Source organism: Sarcophilus harrisii, chromosome 5 (genome assembly GCF_902635505.1).
Source record: "Sarcophilus harrisii chromosome 5, mSarHar1.11, whole genome shotgun sequence".
NCBI lineage: Eukaryota > Metazoa > Chordata > Mammalia > Dasyuromorphia > Dasyuridae > Sarcophilus > Sarcophilus harrisii.
In genome coordinates, this window is record NC_045430.1 from 199353455 (window position 1) to 199373183 (window position 19729).

Genomic DNA, 19729 nt, shown 5'->3' on the forward strand with positions numbered 1-19729 from the left:
GAGAGAGAAAGAGAGACAGAGACAGAGAGAGAGACAGAGACAGAGACCGAGACCGAGAGAGAGAGAGAGAGACAGAGAGAGAGAGAGAGAGACAGAGAGATAAAGACAGAGACAGAGAGACAGAGAGAGAAAGAGAGAGAGAAAGAGAGAAAGAGACAGAGAGAGACAGAGACAGAGACAGAGAGAGGAAGAGAAGAGAAGGGGGGAGGGAGGGGAAGACGAATAGTGAATGGAAGGAAGTGAAGGGAAAAGTAAAATTGGAATGGGGCAGAGGTGAGGGGAGAGCAAGGGACAGGAGTGTGGGTCAGAGTAAGGAGAGAAGAGTGGGTTGGGGTGGTTAGGGTGCAGTGGGGGTCAGAAGGAGAGGGTTGAAAAGGGAAGGAGGGACTGAGAGGAAGGAGAAGGAGGGGATGTGAAGAGACATTACTGGGGTGAGGGGGGAAGGAATCTGACCTCAGTCTAACAGAGGACTGGAGGGTCACAAAGACACAAGAAGGTAGATGGGGAGAGAAGGGAAGCCGGGGGAACGTTGATGGTGGTGCTATGGCCATTGCTTCTGCCTCTTCCTCTCTATTCAGGTCTCCTTCCAACCCAGCAGCAGCTTCTGGGGGCGCCCCTTGTGAGGGAAGTAGGCAGGAAGTTCAGGCTTGCCACACGGACTGTGGAACTGGTAAAGTCAGGGGATGGGGTGAGAGCACAACCCATTTTTGTGCACAGTATAGTTCCATTGCATCCCTATATCTCAATTTGTCCCGCCATGTCCCATCAGAAGGATTCCTGCCTTGGTTCCCACGTTTTGCTAGGACATACCTTGATAAAGGGGCTTCCAGTACTTTCCCTGTTATACCACATTGTCTCTCGAGATTAGGAAAGAGATAGACAAAGACAGAGCACTTTGGAGGCCATTGTAATGGCCCAGGGCTGAGGTTCCCTGGATCTGGGCTAGGGCCATGACAGGAAAGTAGAAAATGAGTTTTTGAAGGACTTGGGGCCTGAAGGGAGAGGGCAGAGGCAAAGACAGCTGAGGGTTCTGAACTTGGGAGGATGGTGTATCCTTGACAGTGATAAGGATAAGTTCTGGGGGAAAGGGAAACAAGCATGGTTTTAGATAAGTTGAGTTTAAGATACCAGTGGGACATCTTAGGGGGAGGAGGGAAAACCAGGAGGGACATTCTATCTAGTAATGGGAATTGAGACTGGCACTCAAGAGTAGGGGATGATCTGTGCAGGGGTGACAGCTGGAATCCTGACTCTCCTTCCACTACATCATCCATTCTGCTCCTTAGTAATAGTAGCCGTCGCTTATAGAATTGCCTTAAAATTTACAAAGTATTTTGCATCCATTACTACAGTTGATGGCCAAGGGAGTTCTCTCAGATAGTAAAGGACAGAGGCTGAAGGAACGTCTCCTCTGGTTCTCCTGATACTCTTTGATTTTTCCTTGTTCCTGCAGATCCCTGAAACTTCCTCTAAACTTCCTACAACTTCTTCCTCTCCCCCTCCCCTTGACTCTCCCCACCATAGTTCTTCTTTACTTCTTCCTCTTCTTCACAGAGCTTCTGGGCTGGACACCCTGGACACCCTGGTCCTCTTGCTCCCGAAGCTGCTCTGTCCCTGGAGGACCCCCTGCTTGGCGACACCGCTCTCGCCTCTGCCCCAGATCTGAGGGGGCAGCCTGCCCTGAGGGAGAGCCCTCTCAAGAAGAGCTCTGCAGCCTTCCTGCATGTCCAGGTGCTCGCTCAGGCCCTAGGCAGAGGAATGGGAAGGGAGAGAAGGAGAATGTGTCTGATGGAAGAAGGATGTGGGGAGGGCACGCTGACCCCGAGGGCCTGACTGGGCCTGGTTGGTACCTGGAAGACACATGACGGAGCCAAGAAGTGGCGTGATGGGGGAGGTCCCCAGTCATCATGCTTGGGACCCTGCTCATTGTGTCCCGGGAGATCCCTAGGGCCAATGTCAGAGCCCTATTGGTCCAAAAAATCCAAAACCATCCATACTTGCTTCCATCTTCAGAGGGGATGGGTCAGTGGGAAGTCAGGGAAGCAGTTTTGGCTTCCCGAGATTTCTCCCCCTCTTTCTGGGTGTCCATCCTGCTATTTTAGCTCCATCTGCTTGTTTACATCCGAACCCTCATTGCCTTTCCAGTGTCTCTGATTATGTCCTGTCCTTCCTGACAGTGTCTAGTACTTGGACGCCTTGGGCACCGTGGTCCTCCTGCTCGGCTGACTGCGATGGGGGCGTTCAGACCCGTGGGCGCAGGTGCTCTGGCTCAGTTTCTGGCAGTCCCGAGTGCCAGGGACCTCATAGCCAGACCCGAGACTGCCACACCCAGCCCTGCTCAGGTATGGAGGCCTTTCCCACCAGCCAGCCAAGGCCACAACCAACGTACACCAAACATTATCACTTTCCTGCATTATCCTCCCCTGACCCTGCTCCAAGGAATTGCCGCTGTCTACTCCCTACTCTTTGGGCGGATGTTTTGTCCAACAAAATAAGAAGCTGTCCCAATTTTCCTCACTTTTTTCCCAAGAGAAACCCACATGGGCCCATTTCCAAAGGACTTGGCTAAATGCCTAAGGGCTCAGGCTCCTGGGAAAGCTAGAAATTTGCGTCCCCTCTCCTTAGGCACAGGCTCTGGGCGGGGGTAACCTTCTTTTTCTCTCTTGTTTGGTACTAGCCCAGTGTCCTGAGGGCATGGTATTCCACTCCAAGGAGCAATGTCAGCAGGAGGGGGGACCGTGCCCACGGCTCTGCTTGGCACAGGACCCAGGTGTGGAGTGCACGGGAACCTGTGAGCCTGGCTGTACCTGCCCTCCTGGTCTCTTCCTGTACAACACCAGCTGCGTGCCCCTGAGTCAGTGCCCCTGCCAGCGCCACGGGCAGCTCTATCCACCTGGGGCTGTGGTTCATCTTGACTCCTGCAACAATTGGTAGGTTACCCCAGCCAGAGCCAGGAAGGTGTTGAAGGGTCGGCGGGTGGGAGAGGTGTGAGGGGCAGGGTCTCAAAAAGCAGGTGAGGTCGTGTGTGAATGTAAAGGTTGTAGCCAGGATGAATCAATCTAATTCTACTGGAGATTCTAGAATCAGTCCAAGGGATTCTTTCCCTTGGCCCAGAGCTTTTTCCTTTCACTAGTTTCTAATGAATGATGATCCAAAGTTCAGGGGTCCTCAAACTACGGCCCATGGGCCAGATGCAGCAGCTGAGGATGTTTATCCCCCTCACCCAGGGCTATGAAGTTTCTTTATTTAAAGGCCCACAAAACAAAGTTTTTGTTTTTACTATAGTCCGGCCCTCCAACAGTCTGAGGGACAGTGAACTGGTCCCCTATTTAAAAAGTTTGAGGACCCCTGAATTAACTAAAGGTAAGTAGCTTCCCGGACCTCCCTGTGGTCTTGGAGGCTTAGGTTCAGAGATTTGCTCTGAGATTTGCCATTGCCTTCTTTCTTTGCTGTTGCTATCATCCTAAGATGATGTCTAATGCTTGGAGCTTTCCTTTTTGACCCCAGCTGAGATACACTACCCCAAAACCACAAATGTGTGCCATGGGGATTTTATTTATAGGGAAAAAGAATGTAAAAGTTCAGAAATAGTGTGTCAGGATAGGTAACTGGAAATATGAATGGAGGAAAAGTATTCAGTCTCATAAGTTATTAAGTCTGGTATACTAAAGTTCTTCTAAAAGAAGAACTGCTAAAAAAAGAACTTCAGTCTGGTGAAGACTCTAAATCTTTTCTGAGAATATATTTTTAAATAAGAAAATAAAGAATATAGGACTATAAAGGAACTCAATTATATTGAAAGAGTGATCAAAAATTTTTTAAGGTCGTGGATCACAATAAAGAATCCCTATTAACATTTTCCATTTAGATGATATTTCTCAGGCGCTCCAGATGCTGTGTGATTTGAGAATATGTCTGTTTCATATGTCTACCTCGCTCTTCTCCATGAAGAAATGACATCTTCTATATTACAAAATGACTTTATTCCTGCCAAAGGTTTCAGCCATTCTGGATGGAACTCATTGATCCATTTTCCAATCCCCCACATCTCTCTTAGCCAAACAGAAAGTTTCCTAATTGTAACTCAGAATTTATAATGGTACTCCCATTCTTTTCTGCCCTACCTAGGGAAGATAAAGAAAGAAAAATAGGTAAATATGACAGTCCATTCTCCTGACAGTGATTTTTATTACTTAAAAAATCAGAAGAATTCAATACACATTAACCTCAAATTGTACAGAGAATAGTCCATTTCCTTTCCATTGACTGCAAGGTGGACAAAGCGTGGGCTGTTAGATCTGCCCAGGCAGATACTTTCCCAATACCTTTGGCAGGTCAGGTAAGTTTTAGGTAAAAGACTGCCCCATTAGGATCATTTGGGGAGAGGGGAGGAAGGGAAGCACTTACATAGGGCTGGCCTGGGTCTCACTTGGCTTCCTTTCTCCTCCAGCACGTGTATCTCTGGAGAAATGGAGTGTAGCTCTGTGCCTTGCCCAGGTATCTCCGTGTCTCCTATTTTGCTGCTGAGGCAGTGGCGGGGTGGGTTCTCAGTGGTGAAAGGCTGGCACAGGTCCTGCCATGTTTAACATGTCACACACACTTGCCCACCTCCTCCCCCATAGCTTCCCTCCTGTAGCTCCTTCCAGAGTGTGGCCTGATGGTTAGTGAAGGGTTGGGGCTGGAATGGAGGAAAGGAACTCTGACTCCATCCTCTCCTGGCCCTGACAGTGGCCTGTGGATGGAGCTTCTGGACCCCATGGAGTCCTTGTAGCCGAAGCTGTAATGTGGGCATCCGGCGACGTTTCCGGTCAGGCACAGACCCTGCCGCTGCCTTTGGAGGTGCTGAGTGTGAGGGTCCCAGTGTAGAGGCTGAATTCTGCAGTCTGCAGCCATGTCGTGGTGAGAGGCCTGGAACCCCTTGACTGTTTTTCAGGATGCACTCCTTTCTAAGATTTCCTTACATTTCCTTCATTATATCCTCAAGATATTCCCCCAAGGGACCAACTTAGGGAGTTTATCTATTTTTGGATAGACCCTGAAAGTCCCCTTAAACACCTTGAGAGTTTATATCTTAGACTTCTCCAAGAGGCTGGCCCTGGAAGCAAGACAGTGAGAAAAAAGTCCCTTTACTTCTGGGCCTCTTTTTTTATCATCTGTGAAATGAGCACATTAGACTCTGCCATCTTAAAGCTCTCATATAGCCCTAAATCTCATTATCTCACATGACACCTGGAATTGGCGGGGGGGGGGGGGGATTCCCCTTCAGACATCAGGAGGTGAGCTGAAGGCATTGGCGTGGGACCTGTGATGTGACAGTAGTGAGCCTTGCTGTCTAGGTAGAGAACAAAGTAAATTACCCTGGAATATGTAAGTCACACAGGGGGATGTGGGAATGATTCTTATCTCATCTCTAGGTCCTGGGATGGAATGGGGGCCATGGTCTCCCTGCTCCGTACCCTGTGGTGGGGGCTACAGGAATCGGACCAGAGGCAACGACCCCCATAGCCCGATTGACTTCTCTACCTGTGGTCTGCAGCCGTGTACTGGTGAGTGTGGCTTTTTTTATTTGGTTATTTTTTGGTGGAAGGATTGGAGGCTTGGGTCACTATTGCTACTTCTGCTCTCAGAGTAATTCCATTTCCCTCGTCATCATCTAGGTGAGACCCCTTCTTTTTGCAATCATCCCAGGCTCTCCTTCTATCTTAAGAGCTTGGCACATTTCTTAAGTGGTGGGGCTGGAAGGGGAGAACTGAAAGATTTAATTCAATTCAACACTCATTTGTGGAGAGACTGAGTCTGGGCTCCCTTGCTTTGTATTCCCAGGGCCGATGCTGGGAGTATGTCCAGAGGGAAAGCAATGGCATGATTGTACGGAGGGCCCATCTACCTGTGCAGAGCTCAGTGCCCAGGAAAATACCAATGGAACCTGCCATCCTGGCTGCTATTGTCCCCCTGGGACTCTCTTGTTGGTGAGCCCCCCTGCTGGGCATTGAGAAATGGGGGACACTTGTGAGCACCTGGAACTGGGAGGGGAAAGGAGAGAGATGGCACCGGAGGTGGGACAGATAGGGAGGGGGAAAGGGCAGCTACCTAGGAACAGCAAGGGATAATGAAAAGACCAGTAGGCTAGGAATCAGAACACCTGAGTTCTGACCTAAACTTTGCTTCAACTAGCTGTTTTTTAAGTGACTTAATCTCTCTGAAGGCTCTAAAAGAGAGCTGTAGACAAGATGTTTGTTAAGGTCCTTGTAGCTTTAAAACAATTCTTTGATTGCAAGTTGTCAATACATATTTTCTGAGTCCCCGTGAATCTCAGGGAACACAAGGGATTCCTTAGGAGTTCATAGGGAATCTCTGGGAAGCCAAGACATACATATGAAATTATTATAGAATAGAAGGCAAGAGGTAGAACTTTGTGAGCTGGAGTTGATCAGGGAAGACTTCCTGGAGGGGGGAGACCAGAAGCAAGATGGATTTGGAGAGATAGAGCTGACAAAAGCTTAGATCTGATCTGAAGAAAGGATCAGAGGGCAGAGAGGAGGGCAGAGCTGAGGATGGGTACGGTAGGGGAATTTAACTGGGCTAGAAACCAAGGCTCAGGCAGCTCTGGGGGTCATAGAACCCATAGTGGAATGGAATGAAGGTTAAACCAGAAGTCAGGAAGGTGCCGATAAACTTATTTATTTCAGAACAACATATGTGTGCCTCGCCAGGATTGCCCTTGTGCCTCTGGTGGGCATCTTTACCCCGCTGGCAGCATTGTCCTCCAGCCCTGTGAGAACTGGTGAGACTTCTGTTTCTCTCTCTCCATGACCTTTTGAGGATCCCAGTTTCCCAATCTCTCTCCTTTTTCCTAATGCCCAGCATATCACATCAAAGGCAGGGGGTGGGCAAGAAACCTTGGTTTCTCCCTAGTCCTAGTCAGGCCTGAGAATGAATCTGTTCTGTTTTCCTGTTCCCTTCTCTCATCATTCCCTTTCTCCTCCCAGCTCCTGTGTCTCCGGGCTCATCACTAACTGTACATCCCGGCCATGTGAAGAAGGTAAGCACAGTCCCTCTCCTCTGCCACGATGGAGGCGGGGGAAGGATGGAAGAAGCCAACAGGAGAAGATTGGATTAGATAAGCTCTAGCATTCTCCAGCTTCTAGTTTGAATATTCCTTGACCCTTTGAGTCTAAAGATGGGGTCGTAGTCAGTCAGTCAGTCAGCCAGTAAGCATTTATTAAGTGGCTGCTATGGGCCAGGTGGAGTTAGGAGATGTCATAGTGGTAGAGAGTGAGAAATGAAATATCTGCCTTTGGCCCAGATAACATCCTCAGTGTGCCATCCCACCAGTGCCACTAAGGCCGATGTCCCCTTTCTTCACCAGACCAAGCCGTGTGGTCACCGTGGACCCCCTGGAGTGAGTGCTCCGCTTCTTGTGGTCCTGCTCGCCGTCACCGGCACCGTTTCTGCCCCAGGTCTCCTCATCTGAAATCCTCCACCATCATGCTTCTTATCTCAACAACCTCCCTTCCCTTTCTTTGCCCCGGGCCAGAGGCCGAAGAGGAACCCTGCATGCTGTCCCCCTGTGACCGTAAGTCCCCCTGTGACCGTAAGTTCCCCTTTACCCTTATCTAGGTCTGATGTCCACTTCCTAAAGCCTTTGTTCTGTGCCTTTAGTGGCCCTGATTAATCCACCCTGTGTCCCCGCGGAGCCCCTTCCTCCTGGCTCCCAATCCTCCCTAAGCTCTCCCTTTTGTTCTCCCAGGTTCAGGAGGCTGGGGCCCATGGGACTCATGGTCAGCCTGCAGTCGAACCTGTGGGGGAGGCCTTCGGAGCCGGGCACGGCGCTGTGACCAGCCCCTGCCTCAGGGCTTGGGTGACTACTGTGAAGGGCCTCATGCTCAGGGGGAGGTCTGCCAGGAATCACCATGCCCAGGTACCCATATACACCTTTGGGGGAGGGATAGAAAGGACCTGAGAAGGACTGTCTGATGGACTGAAGAAGGAGGCTAAAGGGGAGAAGACTGGGAGTCTCTAGAAGGAGGGAGCTAGAGGGACAGAAGTATGGGGAAAGGCGAGAAAGGGGGGCTTCCTGACTTATTCTATGTCCCCAGTGTCCAACTGCAGCGCTGTCCCTGGTGCTGAATTCAGTCCCTGTGGTCCACCTTGCCCCAGGTCCTGTGACGACCTTGCGGTGAGTCAAGTTCCCTCCTACCCTGTCCCTGATCTTCTTTGGGCTTACACCTCTGCCTTGGGGGCTCCCATTACTAGCATGTGAAACCTAAGTGGGGTGGAAGTCATTCCTGATTTTCAGGGCTCTTCTCATTGCACTTCTTTATCACTATTACTCAGCGATCTTTCTTGCTTCCAAGAAGTTGCCTTTGGGTCTCTGTCTCCCTGTCCTTCCTAGTCTACCTCTTATCTACCAGGCCCAGTGTTGTCTAGATGGGCAAGGTGATGAGATCATTTAACATTTATAAAGGACTTCGAAGGTTTTACAAAGCACTGGACTGTTCTTACCACAAGTGTGTGAGATTGGCTGTGCAAATATTACTATTCCCATTTTATAGACAGTGAAATCAAAGGTCAAAGTGACTTAATGATGGTTACACAAATAGGAATGATACCAGGTCTCTTCTCCCAAGCCCCAAAGTGGGGCATACAGGCTGAGAGATTTGGGAGATGGGATTTTATGTGTCCGAATTAACGTCAGACAATTTAAAGGCTTGTGGGAGCGTAGCTTTAGAGCTAGAAAATGACCCAGGATCATAAATCCACCCCATTCTTGTTTTATGGATGAGGAAACCTAGCCCAGAGAGGCAAAGACTTGCCAGTGAACACACAGCTAACAGGTGTGTGAGGTAGAATTCAAATCTAGCTCTTTGTGTCTCTACAGCTAGCTCCCTCTCTACTATATCATGCTGCCTCTCAGACTCATAACTGTAGGAAACTTAGGTTTCCAACAGCTCTAACAGCCTTGTCAGACCAGGGATAAGTCTCTGTGGACACTACTTGTCTTCACTGCCCATTTGCACTTCCTCCATCACGAGCGTTCACGTCAGGGATACATGGTCAGACATATGGTGACATAACTCACCTGATAAAAAAAATCAGCACAAGTCACCTGGGCATTTTAAAATCAGCATTCCATTTTTCTACTCTTACCACCATTGAATAGGCAGATGGACTCAAGCCACCCTGAGGGTCAGATTGGTCTAGAAAGAATCCTAGTGATCTTTTGGAAGGAGAGGGAGGTCCATCCTTCCATTTACACAGTATGTTTTTGCCTTTCTCTGTGTCCCTTAGTCCTTAACCCAGGCCTGACATATCTTATTGCTGTCCAGACATTTCAGCTGTGTCCAACTCTTTTTGAACCCCTTATGGTGATTTATTGGAAGAGATGCTAGAGTGGTCTGTCTCTTCCTTTTCCATTTTATTTTACAGATTTGGAAACTAAGGCAAACAGGGTTAAATGGTTTGCTCATGGTCACACATTTGGTAAATATCTTAGGCTGTATTTGAACTCAGGTCTCCCTGACTTCAGATCCAAAACTTTATCCACTGAGCCATCTAGCTGTCTTACTAGCCACTATTCTGTTAATTGCCACTCTCTATTTTTAATTTAATTTCCTCAACCACAAAATGAAAAGGTTAGATTGGAAGGTCTCTTCCAGCTCTATGCTCTTGTGAGTTTTTTTTTTTTGTTTTTTTTGTTTTTTTTTTTGGATTAAGGTCCTTTGATGACTCATTGAAGAGATCCTTACTCCTGTCCAACTACCATTTTCCCTGGCTTTCAGATATATTCTTCTTTCAAAATGGAGAATCATTTTCTCCCACTTACTGTACTAATTGTCACTCTTTTAAAAAAGCCAGGGAAGCTTATTTGTTTTCATTTAAAAATCCCAAGCCTGTGGCCAGTGAAGAAATTTGTATTATTTGATTTGTCATGTTTGGAATAAGGACCTTACTTTCTCAAGATGTGGCGGGGGGGGGGGGGGGGGGGGGGGGAGGGAGGGGGGGGGGGGGGGGGGGGGGAAGGGGGGGGGGGGGAGGGAAGAAAAAGAGAGAGAGAGAGAGAGAATATAGATCTGAAAATGAAATTCAATGAATCTTTCTCCTACTAGGCTTTTACAAAAGAACATAATTTATTTATTTTTTATTTAACAAATTACTGATGCCTTTTGATATTCCCCCTTTCTGAATATTTCTGAATATACCCCCTCCCTCTTCTTGACTTGTGAACCTTCTCTTTCAATAAATATTAAAAAGAAAAAAAAAAGCTTAACAAAACCAACCAGCACATTGATTATATCTTACAGTGTATGAAATAGGAGTATAGCATTAATATACTTTAGGTTTTAGAATCAGAAAAACTTGGATTTGGTCCTGCTCCTGACACATACTGTCTTGGTGACCTTGTGCATGTCACTTAATCAATCTCTTAGTGTCCCACACAGCTTCCTAAGATTGTGAGATTGGGTTTAGTCATGTCTGATTCTTTGTGATTCTGTGGACCATAAGACCATGGGGGTTTTTGGCAAAGATACTGGAATCATTTGCCATTTCCTTCTCTAGTAGATTAGGGCAGAGCTTAAATGATGTGCCCAGATTCACACAGCTAGTATCTGAGACTGGGCTTGAATTTAGGTATTCTGGTCTTTAGATCCAGTGCTTTAGCCAGTGAGCCATCTTACTTCTCAAGGATACAAGGTACATATCCAATGTGCACTAGAACAGGGAGTTTCTACATTGGGAATTCCCCAGACTATGAAATCATAAGTCCAGATTTCTCCCTCCCCTACCAAAAACTTTTTTCCCTTTTCTTTTTCATTCTCTTTTCTCTTCTTCCTGCTTTTCTTCCTTCTTCTCACACTCCCATGCATCACCTACAAGTCCTCCACCTATTTCTATGACCAGCTCCTACCCATACTTGTGTCTGTCTTTGCCCTTTCCTTTCCCCTCCCTGTGCCCCTGCTGACCCGCGGCCCCCTCCGTCTCCTGTGCCCCTAGCACTGTGTGTGGCGCTGCCAGCCAGGCTGTTATTGCCCTTGGGGCCAGGTGCTGAGCGTAGATGGCACTGCCTGCGTAGATCCAAGCTTTTGTGACTGCCTTGACCTGCTGACAGGAAAGCGGCATCAACTGGGCTCCATAGTGCCACGGTCGGATGGCTGCAACGAGTGGTGAGGACCAGGGCCTGGGCAGGGAGGAAAGTGGGGTAACGATAACATCAAGTCCATCTCCCAGTAGCTCACAGGACACTAGCTCCATGTAGAACTATGCTTTTTATTATTATTATTATAGCTTTTTATTTACAAGATATATGCATGGGTAATTTTTCAGCCTTGACAATTGCCAAACCTCTTGTTCCAATTTTTCCTCTCCTTCCCCCAGATGGCAGATTGACCAATACATGTTAAATATGTTAAAGTATAAATTAAATACAATATAAGTATACATGTCCAAACAGTTATTTTGCTGCACAAAAAAAATCAGACTCTGAAATATTGTACAATTAGCCTGTGAAGGAAATCAAAAATGCAGGTGGGCATAAATATAGGGATTGGGAATTCAATGTAGTGATTCATAGTCATCTCCCAGAGTTCTTTCCCTGGGTGTAGCTGGTTCAGTTCATTACTGTTCCATTAGAACTGGTTTGGTAGAACTATGCTTTGAAAGACTTTCCATGTCTAGTTTATCTCCAAACAACCCCCTGCAGTTATTATTCCCATTTGATACAAGACGACCCTGAGATTTATAGGAGGTGAGTGATTTTCCCATGATCACACAGTGAGTAATGGATGAGCTGAATAAGGCATTTATTTGTATTTTTAAATGGGGAAGGGGGGGATGTCACATTTTCTGACCCAGGAGAAGGTGCCATTTCTAGGGATAGCCACACGGTGGGGCCATTTGTTGGGTTTTCAGACTCCTGAATTTAAGCAGAGGAAATTTAAGCTAAATTGAATTCAGCAATGGACTGGGAACCAGTGGACGGGGGGATGGGGCCCCGGGAGGATTCCCTGTCCATGGGGGGAGAGAGGAGGTGGGGCAGCAAAGGGGTTGAGCAGTGCTCTGGAGAGTGCCTCAGTGGGGGTGATGTCCCTTCCTCTGGAGGGCCTGAAGGCATGGGGGCAGGGGGACACCTTGGGGAGGAACTGTGGCCCTCTCTCCCCTCCCATCCCCTGGGGCAGATCCTCACGTGTTGGTCAGGGCTTTGAGACTGAATGTTGCCTCTCTCACTTAGCACCTGTATGGAAGGGAGGCTGAATTGTACTAACCTGCCTTGCCCAGGTGAGTGCCGGGTCTGGGGGGGACCCATAAGGGAAGAAGGGGTGCCACCATCGGGCCAGGGAGATGGGGGGAGCCTTGTCCCTGCCCATCTCCTAGTAGTTAGAGCTGGAAGGGGTCTTAAAGGTCATTCAATTGACATTTGAGTGTACTGAAGGCAGCTCGGCGACATGGGGAGCAGATCCGGCCTCAGTCACTTGTTAGCTGAGCGACTCAGAGCAAGTCACTTAAGCTCTGCTTGTTTTAATCTGCCGAGAAGGAAGGGGCAGTCACTCCGGTGTCCTTGCCACAGAAGCCTTGGGGACGGCATGGCCCAGGGGGGCATGACTGGGGCCCAGAGAGGGTCAGGCCCACAGCCTCACTGGCAGGAAGGTGTAGGGCCCCGTCTGAAGCTCATCCTCTGACTCCACATCTGGGGCTCTCTGCAGTGTTTCCCAACTTCTGCTCCTGTTCTTTCCTTCACAGTCCCTGGAGGCTGGTGCTCTTGGTCCGAGTGGACCCCATGCACCTCGCCATGTGGGGGAGAGCACCGTGCCCGCTCCCGGACCTGTGCCTGTCCCTCACCTCAGCATGGAGGAGCTTCATGCCCAGGGGAGGCTGGTGAGACTGGCGCACAGCTTCAACGGGAGCCCTGTCCCAGACCCATCAGGTGTCCAGGTAGGCTGGGGAGGCTCCCTCAGGTGCCCCAGATCTCCGTTCTTTCCACCTGAGCCCCTGGCCTTGATACCCACAGTGCCCATAATGCCCTCGGGAGGTGCCCTGCCTAAGCTGGTGCCCCTGACACGGACACCTCTGTTCCCCCCGGCACAGTGGATGGCGGCTGGAGCCCATGGGGACCGTGGTCTGTTTGCAATGCTTGCACCGGGGAATCGTCTCGGAGCAGGGAGTGTTCCCATCCATCTGCAGAGAGGGGGGGCCGGCCCTGCCCTGGGAGGTACCGGGAGAGCCAGCCTTGCCAGGACAATTCTACCCATTGCACAGGTGAGGTCCTGAGGGCAAACCTCCCATCCCGATTTCTGTTCTTTGCCACTTTCTCTCTGACCCATGACCTTTACTCTCTCAGGACAGTTCTTCTGTTTTCTAAAATCTGAGTGTTTTCAGCCTTTTTGTCCCACATCTCCAAGAAATGGCATATGACCAAAAATATAGGTATAAGGTGAAAGCTGGGAGGAGCCACCTCCTCAGCAAGCTCACCTTTCCCCTGCAGACTGTGGCGGTGGGCAGGGACTCCTCCCTTGTGGGAAGCCCTGCCCCCGATCCTGCCAGGATCTGTCCCCAGGGAATGGGTGCCATTCTGAGCCGTCGGACTGCCAGCCCTCATGTGGATGCCCGCCTGGCCAGCTCTTCCAAGACGGGCTCTGTGTGCCTCAGGCTCACTGCCGCTGCCAGTACCAGCCCAGAGCCATGGGTCAGTTTCTCCTTCACCTTGCTCCTTCCCACCCAACCAGAGCTCCGACCCAGGGCTGCAAGTGGGGCGTGTTTCTTCCAGACCCGTGTCCTTCCCAGGCCTTTATTTCCCCCTGGGATCCCATGTTTGTTTCTATTCCCCTGAGCCAAGGGGGCTGAGGGCAACCCCACTGGACAAAAGGGCTGGGGGGAAACATAAATGAACTCAGGGGAACGGGGAGGGTGAGGCAGCAGCCTCATCATCTGGGACATCACACATCCGAACCTTTCTTCCCAGGCATCCCTGAGAACAGAAGCCGCTCAGAGGGGTCCCCGGCCAGCTCGTGGGAGAGTCTGGCGTCTGGAGGGGCTCTCATGGGTCCTTGTGACAATTGGTGAGGTCGTTTGGGGGAAGGCTGAGAGGGAGGGCAGGGGCCTGGAGAAAGTACAGACTAGGACAGAGAGCTGGCTGGTGGGGATGCCGTGGGTCACTCAGTCTGGATTCTCCCTTCTCCCATATCTCCCCAGCACCTGTGTGGGGGGCACACTGCAGTGCCAGGAAGCACCCAGCTGCCCAGGTCCCGGGGGATGGACACCGTGGGGCCCTTGGGGAGCGTGCAGCGTGTCCTGTGGAGGTGGAGAGCAGCTTCGCTCCCGGAGCTGTGCTCGCCCCCCGTGCCTGGGCCCTGCCCTCCAGAGCCGGATTTGCCAAACCCAGGTCTGCAGAGGTGAGTTTGCCCACTTGCACATGTCCCGTGGTGCTCAGGTCCGCCTTAGCCTGCCACTGTCTTTCATCTCTTCCTTCTGCTTCGGGGACGAGTCTCTGATTCACACTTCCCCGCTGGGGCAAAGACTGAGAAACTGGGTCTCAGCAGCTATTGAAGAAGAAGGGAGCCTGGCACAAGCTCAGAGCCAACAGTGGGGGCAAAAGCCAATGGAGGGGGTGTGTTGCCCTAGGTAGTCTGTCTGCGACTAAAGGGGAAAAGAAGCATTCATTTACTGCCTACTGGGGGCTAAGAAGCTTTGTCCAAGTTCTAGAGGGGCCACATAGCCTGTGCTAGGAATATGAATGGGCATCAGTTAAATATACTGATGGAGACTAAAGTGGGTCCTGAGCCAGGCTGACAACGGGCAGGTGAGCTTTGGGGGCTGTGGGTGACGAGAGGGTCTCGCTGAGACAGGTGTCTTCTCACAGAGGTGGGCTGCCCGGCTGGAAGGCTGTTCCGGGAATGTGAGTCGGATGACAGCTGCCCCTTCTCCTGCGCCCACATCACCCAGCAGGTGGACTGTTTCTCAGACGGCTGTGAAGAGGGCTGTCACTGCCCACCGGGAACCTTTCATCATGGCTCAGCCTGCCTACCGGTCAGAGCTCATTTCTCCCCTGGGAATCATCTTGTCTCCAGGACGTATTTCCCTTATGATGTGGGCTCCTTCAAAATGGCCTGAGTCTAAAGATGTATCTTTGTTTATTAGCCCTTCATTTGTGGCAGATGCCCAGATACACTGTCCGCCATCCTAGGTAGTCCCACTGACCTGCCACTTCCTGTAGATCCTGGGACCAGTAATTCTTCTCCCACCCTTTCCCTGGCCCCCTTCCACTTTACTAGGAATGAGCCTATTCCTCTCTAAGTGTCCATAGTCAACACCACAAGTTCTGCCCAGGAAATCTTAACCCTGACCCACAGGAGCACAGTGTTAGAGCTAATTTGGCGTGCTTTTGAGTGAGAAATCTTTATCTTTTTTTGGTCCTGGATTCATTGATTAGGTAGTAAATCCTCTGACTTTTTTCTCAGAATAATGTCCCTAACTGATGAAAAAAAAATGTTAAATTTTAGTTAAAGTTTAGTGAAAATAAAGATATAATTTTCATTTTTCTGTCTCAGTTCAGGAATAAGACCCCCCCCCCCGAAATATATCCATAAATTCCTTGGGAAGTCCTGCTTTAGGGCTAGAAGTGATCTTTAAAGATTTTCCCCCTCACTTCACAGGTGTCTTATGTCTCTTTTTGTAGACCCAGAACTTAGCACATAGTAGGTGCTTAAATGCTTATTGATTGATGAGGAAATTGACACTCAGAAAGAGGAAGGTATTAGCACTACCATTTTACAACCCAGCCCTTTGATTCAGAATCCAGTGCTCTCTCAGGAGCACCAGGAATCCCAGACTTTTCTCACTTTATGTTGCTACCTGTCCCATAAGCCCTTAGACACAGCAAGGCAGCTCAGTGGATAGAATAATGGGTTTGGAGTCAGTAAGACTTGAGTTCAGATTTGACCTTAGATACTAGCTGTGTGGTTCTGAGAAAACCACTATATCTCTGCCTGCCTCAGTTTTCTCATCTGTAAAATGGAAATAATGTGAAGATGAAATGACTTAATCTTTATAAAAGCACATAGCACAGCGGATGGTGCTTAAACATTACTTTCCTTCTATCTGGCCCATAATGGGCATTGAATAAATGCTTCCTTCCTTAAGGATCTTCTAAGAAATTTTAATGATAGTAAATATAGAATAGATAGAAGACAAACAAAAAAGAGAAGGAAAAAGGGATTCTCTGCAGAGCAGTTGTGTTCACTTTCTGCTTATTGTAGATTTGCTGATTAGAGCTTTAACTCTGGCTCAAAGCTTGAGTGCAAAAAGTTTAAGAGAGCCTTATGCCTCGCTTCCGAACACTCTCTTGTTCCTAGCTCTGCTCTGGTGCTTGCCAATATAGAAGCAGGTTTTTCTTTTCCTCTTTGTCTCTGTAGCCATTTCTCCATCTTCTTGGCTGGGTGCTATAAGAGCTAGTGTGTAATGGAGAGAGTGCAGGGTTTGGATGCTCGATAGCTGGGTGACCATAGACAAATGACCTTTCTGAGCCACAGGTTCCTCATCTGTAAAACAGAGAGAAAAACGCACTTGTATCACCCAGCCCACAGGGCCTGTTTTGAGGAAGACATTTTGTCAAACTTGAAATTGCTATAGAAATGTATTTTTACTGTCCTGATTCTTGACCCATGCAAGGAAAAAGGCACATTCTTGCCAGCACCCCAAAGAGTCCATTCTGACTTCAAACTGCCCCATAGGGACCAGGTAACAATTGTACCTGGTCAACTAAGGGAGGATTCAAGACAACAAATGGGATAATATGTGCAAAGGGTTTGAGAAATTTTCCCAAGCTACATAAATGCCAGTCATTTTGTGAACTGCCTGACAAACCTTCAAGCACTCTATAAAATTATAACCAGTCATAATTGTTATTTAAAAAATTATTATTATTATCCTCTATTTTCTATTACCTGATTTGAGCATAGACTCTGCCTCTTGTTCTTTGATTAATTCTGTGCTAACTGGCCAGCTACTAGAGTTGACAGGTCAACACATTCTCTTTTTATCCTTTTTCAGGAAGAAAGGAGATAAGTATTTTAAAAACACTTATTATGTGTCAGGCATTGTGCTAAACTCTTTACAATTATTATCCCATTTGATCCTCCCAACAACCTTGGGAGGTAGGTGCTAGTTTACAATTGAGGAAACCGAGGCAAACAGAGTTTAAGTGATTTTTGTCCAGGGACACACACACTTTTAAATATCAGAGGCTAGATTGGAACTCAAATTTCCCTAACTTCAAGCCTAGTGCTCTAATTACTGAGCCACTTAGAGCCAGGACTTCAGAAGCTGAACTCTCATATTTTACAAATGAGGGCACTGAGAACTAGAGTTCTTCAAGTGTGTTTCTCAAGATCATCCAGGCAGCAAATAATAGAGTAGGGATTCAAATCCAGGTCTCCAGCTTCAGAACAAAGAAGCTGTAGCACAATGGGTAGAATGCTGGGTTTGGAATCAAGACCAGAGCTCTTCTTCCTAAGTTCAAATCCAGCCTTACTGGCTGTTTGACCCTGGGTAAGTCACTTAATTCTGCTTGCCTCAGTTCCCTCATTTAAAAAAATGAGCTGAAGAAGGAAATGGAAAACCATTCTAGTATCTTTGTTGAACAAAATAAAAAACCACCATAAAAATGGTGAATAACTCAGTTATTCAACTTGGAAGGATGTCTGTAGTGGTGTGACTCTGGTTTCTGGGTTTTTTTTTTGTTTGTTTGTTTGTTTGTTTCTGTTTTTGGCCCAGTGGTGCTTATATTTAATCAATGATTTGAATAAAGACATAGATGCTATGATTATTAAATTTGCAGATGACACAAAAATTAGAAAGGATAGCTAGGAGTAAATTGGAGCCAGATTATTAGGTTTTCAGTATGAGCATTTTCTTCTTGGGAGTCAGCAAATGCTACAAATTGGGGCTTGATTTGTTGTTTTGTTTATTTCTAGATTTGAGAAAGTGATGGAGAAAATGTCAATAATGCAAGTTAAACTCAAAATGATGTTATGTGTGCAGGTTTTTTTGTCCCCCTCAGAAATTGTTAAATATTTGCCTGCATACCCCCTGGGGAGAACTGACAGGGTAAATGATAGTCAGAATACCAAAAGATTTCACAACAGACTAAAATATGAATCTAATAAAATGAAACTTGGCAGGAATAAAGGTGAAGTCTTTAAAAAGTTGACTTCAAAAATATAAGAAAAGAGAGACATGGTTAGGTGATAGTTCCCTGGGAAAGAATTTGGAAATTTTAGGGGATGGACCACAAACTCAATACAAGTCAAGAGTGTATTATAGCAAGCACCCAAAACTAAGGTGGTCTTTGCCTAAATTGAAAGTCAGCACATTCAGAACTTTATGTTGTTGTTATTGATTCATTTTTGGTCATGTCCAGCTCTTTATGATCCCATTTAGTATTTCTTGACAGAGATACTGGAGAGGTTTGCCATTTCCTTCTCCAGCTCATTTTACAGATGAGGAAACAGAGGCAAACAGGATTAAATGACTTGGCGAGGATCACACAGTAATTGTCTAAGGTTGGATTTGACTTCAGGAAGATGAGTTTTCCTGATTTCAGGCCTATTGCTCTATTCACTGAGCCACCTAGCTGCCTCATGTTTAAAACTAGAGAAATAGTAACTTGCTGCTCTTTATCCTGGTCAGAATAGGGTATTGTGTGAGTTATGGGAGCTACTTTTAGGAACGATATTATGAGCTGCAGAGTGTCCCTCAGAGGTGAATCAGATTGCTGAGGGGCCTTGAGATCATATTTTTTCATTCTTGATGTCTCATAGAGTCATCAGCTTCCATTTGCTCTGTTCTAGTTTTTAATGAGTGATTCAGTTCGCTTTTGTATCTCTTTTCCCATTTGATTAATTCTACTTTTGAAGATAATTTGAAGGTGTATTTTTTTTTTTTTTTTTAGGAATTGCCATTCTTTTCCACAGTGTTGACTTTGAGATCATATTGAATGGGAAATGGTTGAAGAAATGAAGATGTTTATTCATAGTGACTGATAGGTTGTACACTGGATTGAGTTCTGAGTCTGGAGTTAAAAAAAAAAAAAACCAACCCCCCCCCCCCCAAACCTAGCTTCAAATGTGATCTTAGTCTTTTAATAGCTATGTGATCTTGGGCCAGTCACTTAATCTCTGCCTCAGTTTCTTTGACTGAAAATGGTGATAATAATAGTGCTTACCTCCCAGAATTATTGTGTGAGAATCAAATGAGATAATATTTGTAAAGTGCTTAATATAATACTTGACATATAGTGGGTGTTATATAAATGTTAGCTATAATAATAATAATTATTATTATTGTTATTATTTGTTTCCTAACCAGGCTGACTTTATTCCTCTTCCTCCATTTCCTTAGGAATGCCCATGTGTCCTGACTGTATCTCTGCTCTGGGAATTGGAAGCTCACAGCCCAGAATCCAGGGCACCTCTACCCACTGTGGGGGAGACTGGACAGCATCTGGGTCCTGGGGATGAGCTAGATTCTGGCTGGACCCTCAGAATGGGTTGCAGCAATTGGTGAGATAGCCTGAGGGTGAAAGGGAGATCCTGGAAACCTAGTTTAGGAGAAGTAAGGATAGAAAGTGAGAGATGGGAGAAGTGGAAGAATTGAAGAACGGCTTGAGGGAGAGGAGAAGGGGAGGGGTTAAAGGGACTAAGGATTAAAATATGTTAAAACTATCTGGTCTCTTCTC

General features: G+C 47.5%; 1 protein-coding gene across 1 annotated transcript in view; it reads left to right on the forward strand.

The window, feature by feature from the left end:
• Window positions 1-19729, forward strand: part of LOC100931600 (SCO-spondin) — an 82372-nt gene that overhangs the window by 41036 nt on the left and 21607 nt on the right. Inside the window, exons 56-77 of the mRNA XM_031940235.1 lie at window positions 579-670; window positions 1555-1731; window positions 2178-2342; window positions 2678-2930; window positions 4451-4497; window positions 4729-4899; window positions 5415-5546; window positions 5824-5969; window positions 6690-6784; window positions 6990-7042; window positions 7370-7576; window positions 7751-7921; window positions 8100-8179; window positions 10996-11165; window positions 12230-12276; window positions 12739-12930; window positions 13084-13254; window positions 13481-13681; window positions 13958-14054; window positions 14188-14387; window positions 14855-15021; window positions 19393-19553. Coding sequence (XP_031796095.1) covers window positions 579-670; window positions 1555-1731; window positions 2178-2342; window positions 2678-2930; window positions 4451-4497; window positions 4729-4899; window positions 5415-5546; window positions 5824-5969; window positions 6690-6784; window positions 6990-7042; window positions 7370-7576; window positions 7751-7921; window positions 8100-8179; window positions 10996-11165; window positions 12230-12276; window positions 12739-12930; window positions 13084-13254; window positions 13481-13681; window positions 13958-14054; window positions 14188-14387; window positions 14855-15021; window positions 19393-19553 — 3195 coding nt within the window. The remainder of the gene's footprint in view (window positions 1-578; window positions 671-1554; window positions 1732-2177; window positions 2343-2677; window positions 2931-4450; window positions 4498-4728; window positions 4900-5414; window positions 5547-5823; window positions 5970-6689; window positions 6785-6989; window positions 7043-7369; window positions 7577-7750; window positions 7922-8099; window positions 8180-10995; window positions 11166-12229; window positions 12277-12738; window positions 12931-13083; window positions 13255-13480; window positions 13682-13957; window positions 14055-14187; window positions 14388-14854; window positions 15022-19392; window positions 19554-19729) is intronic.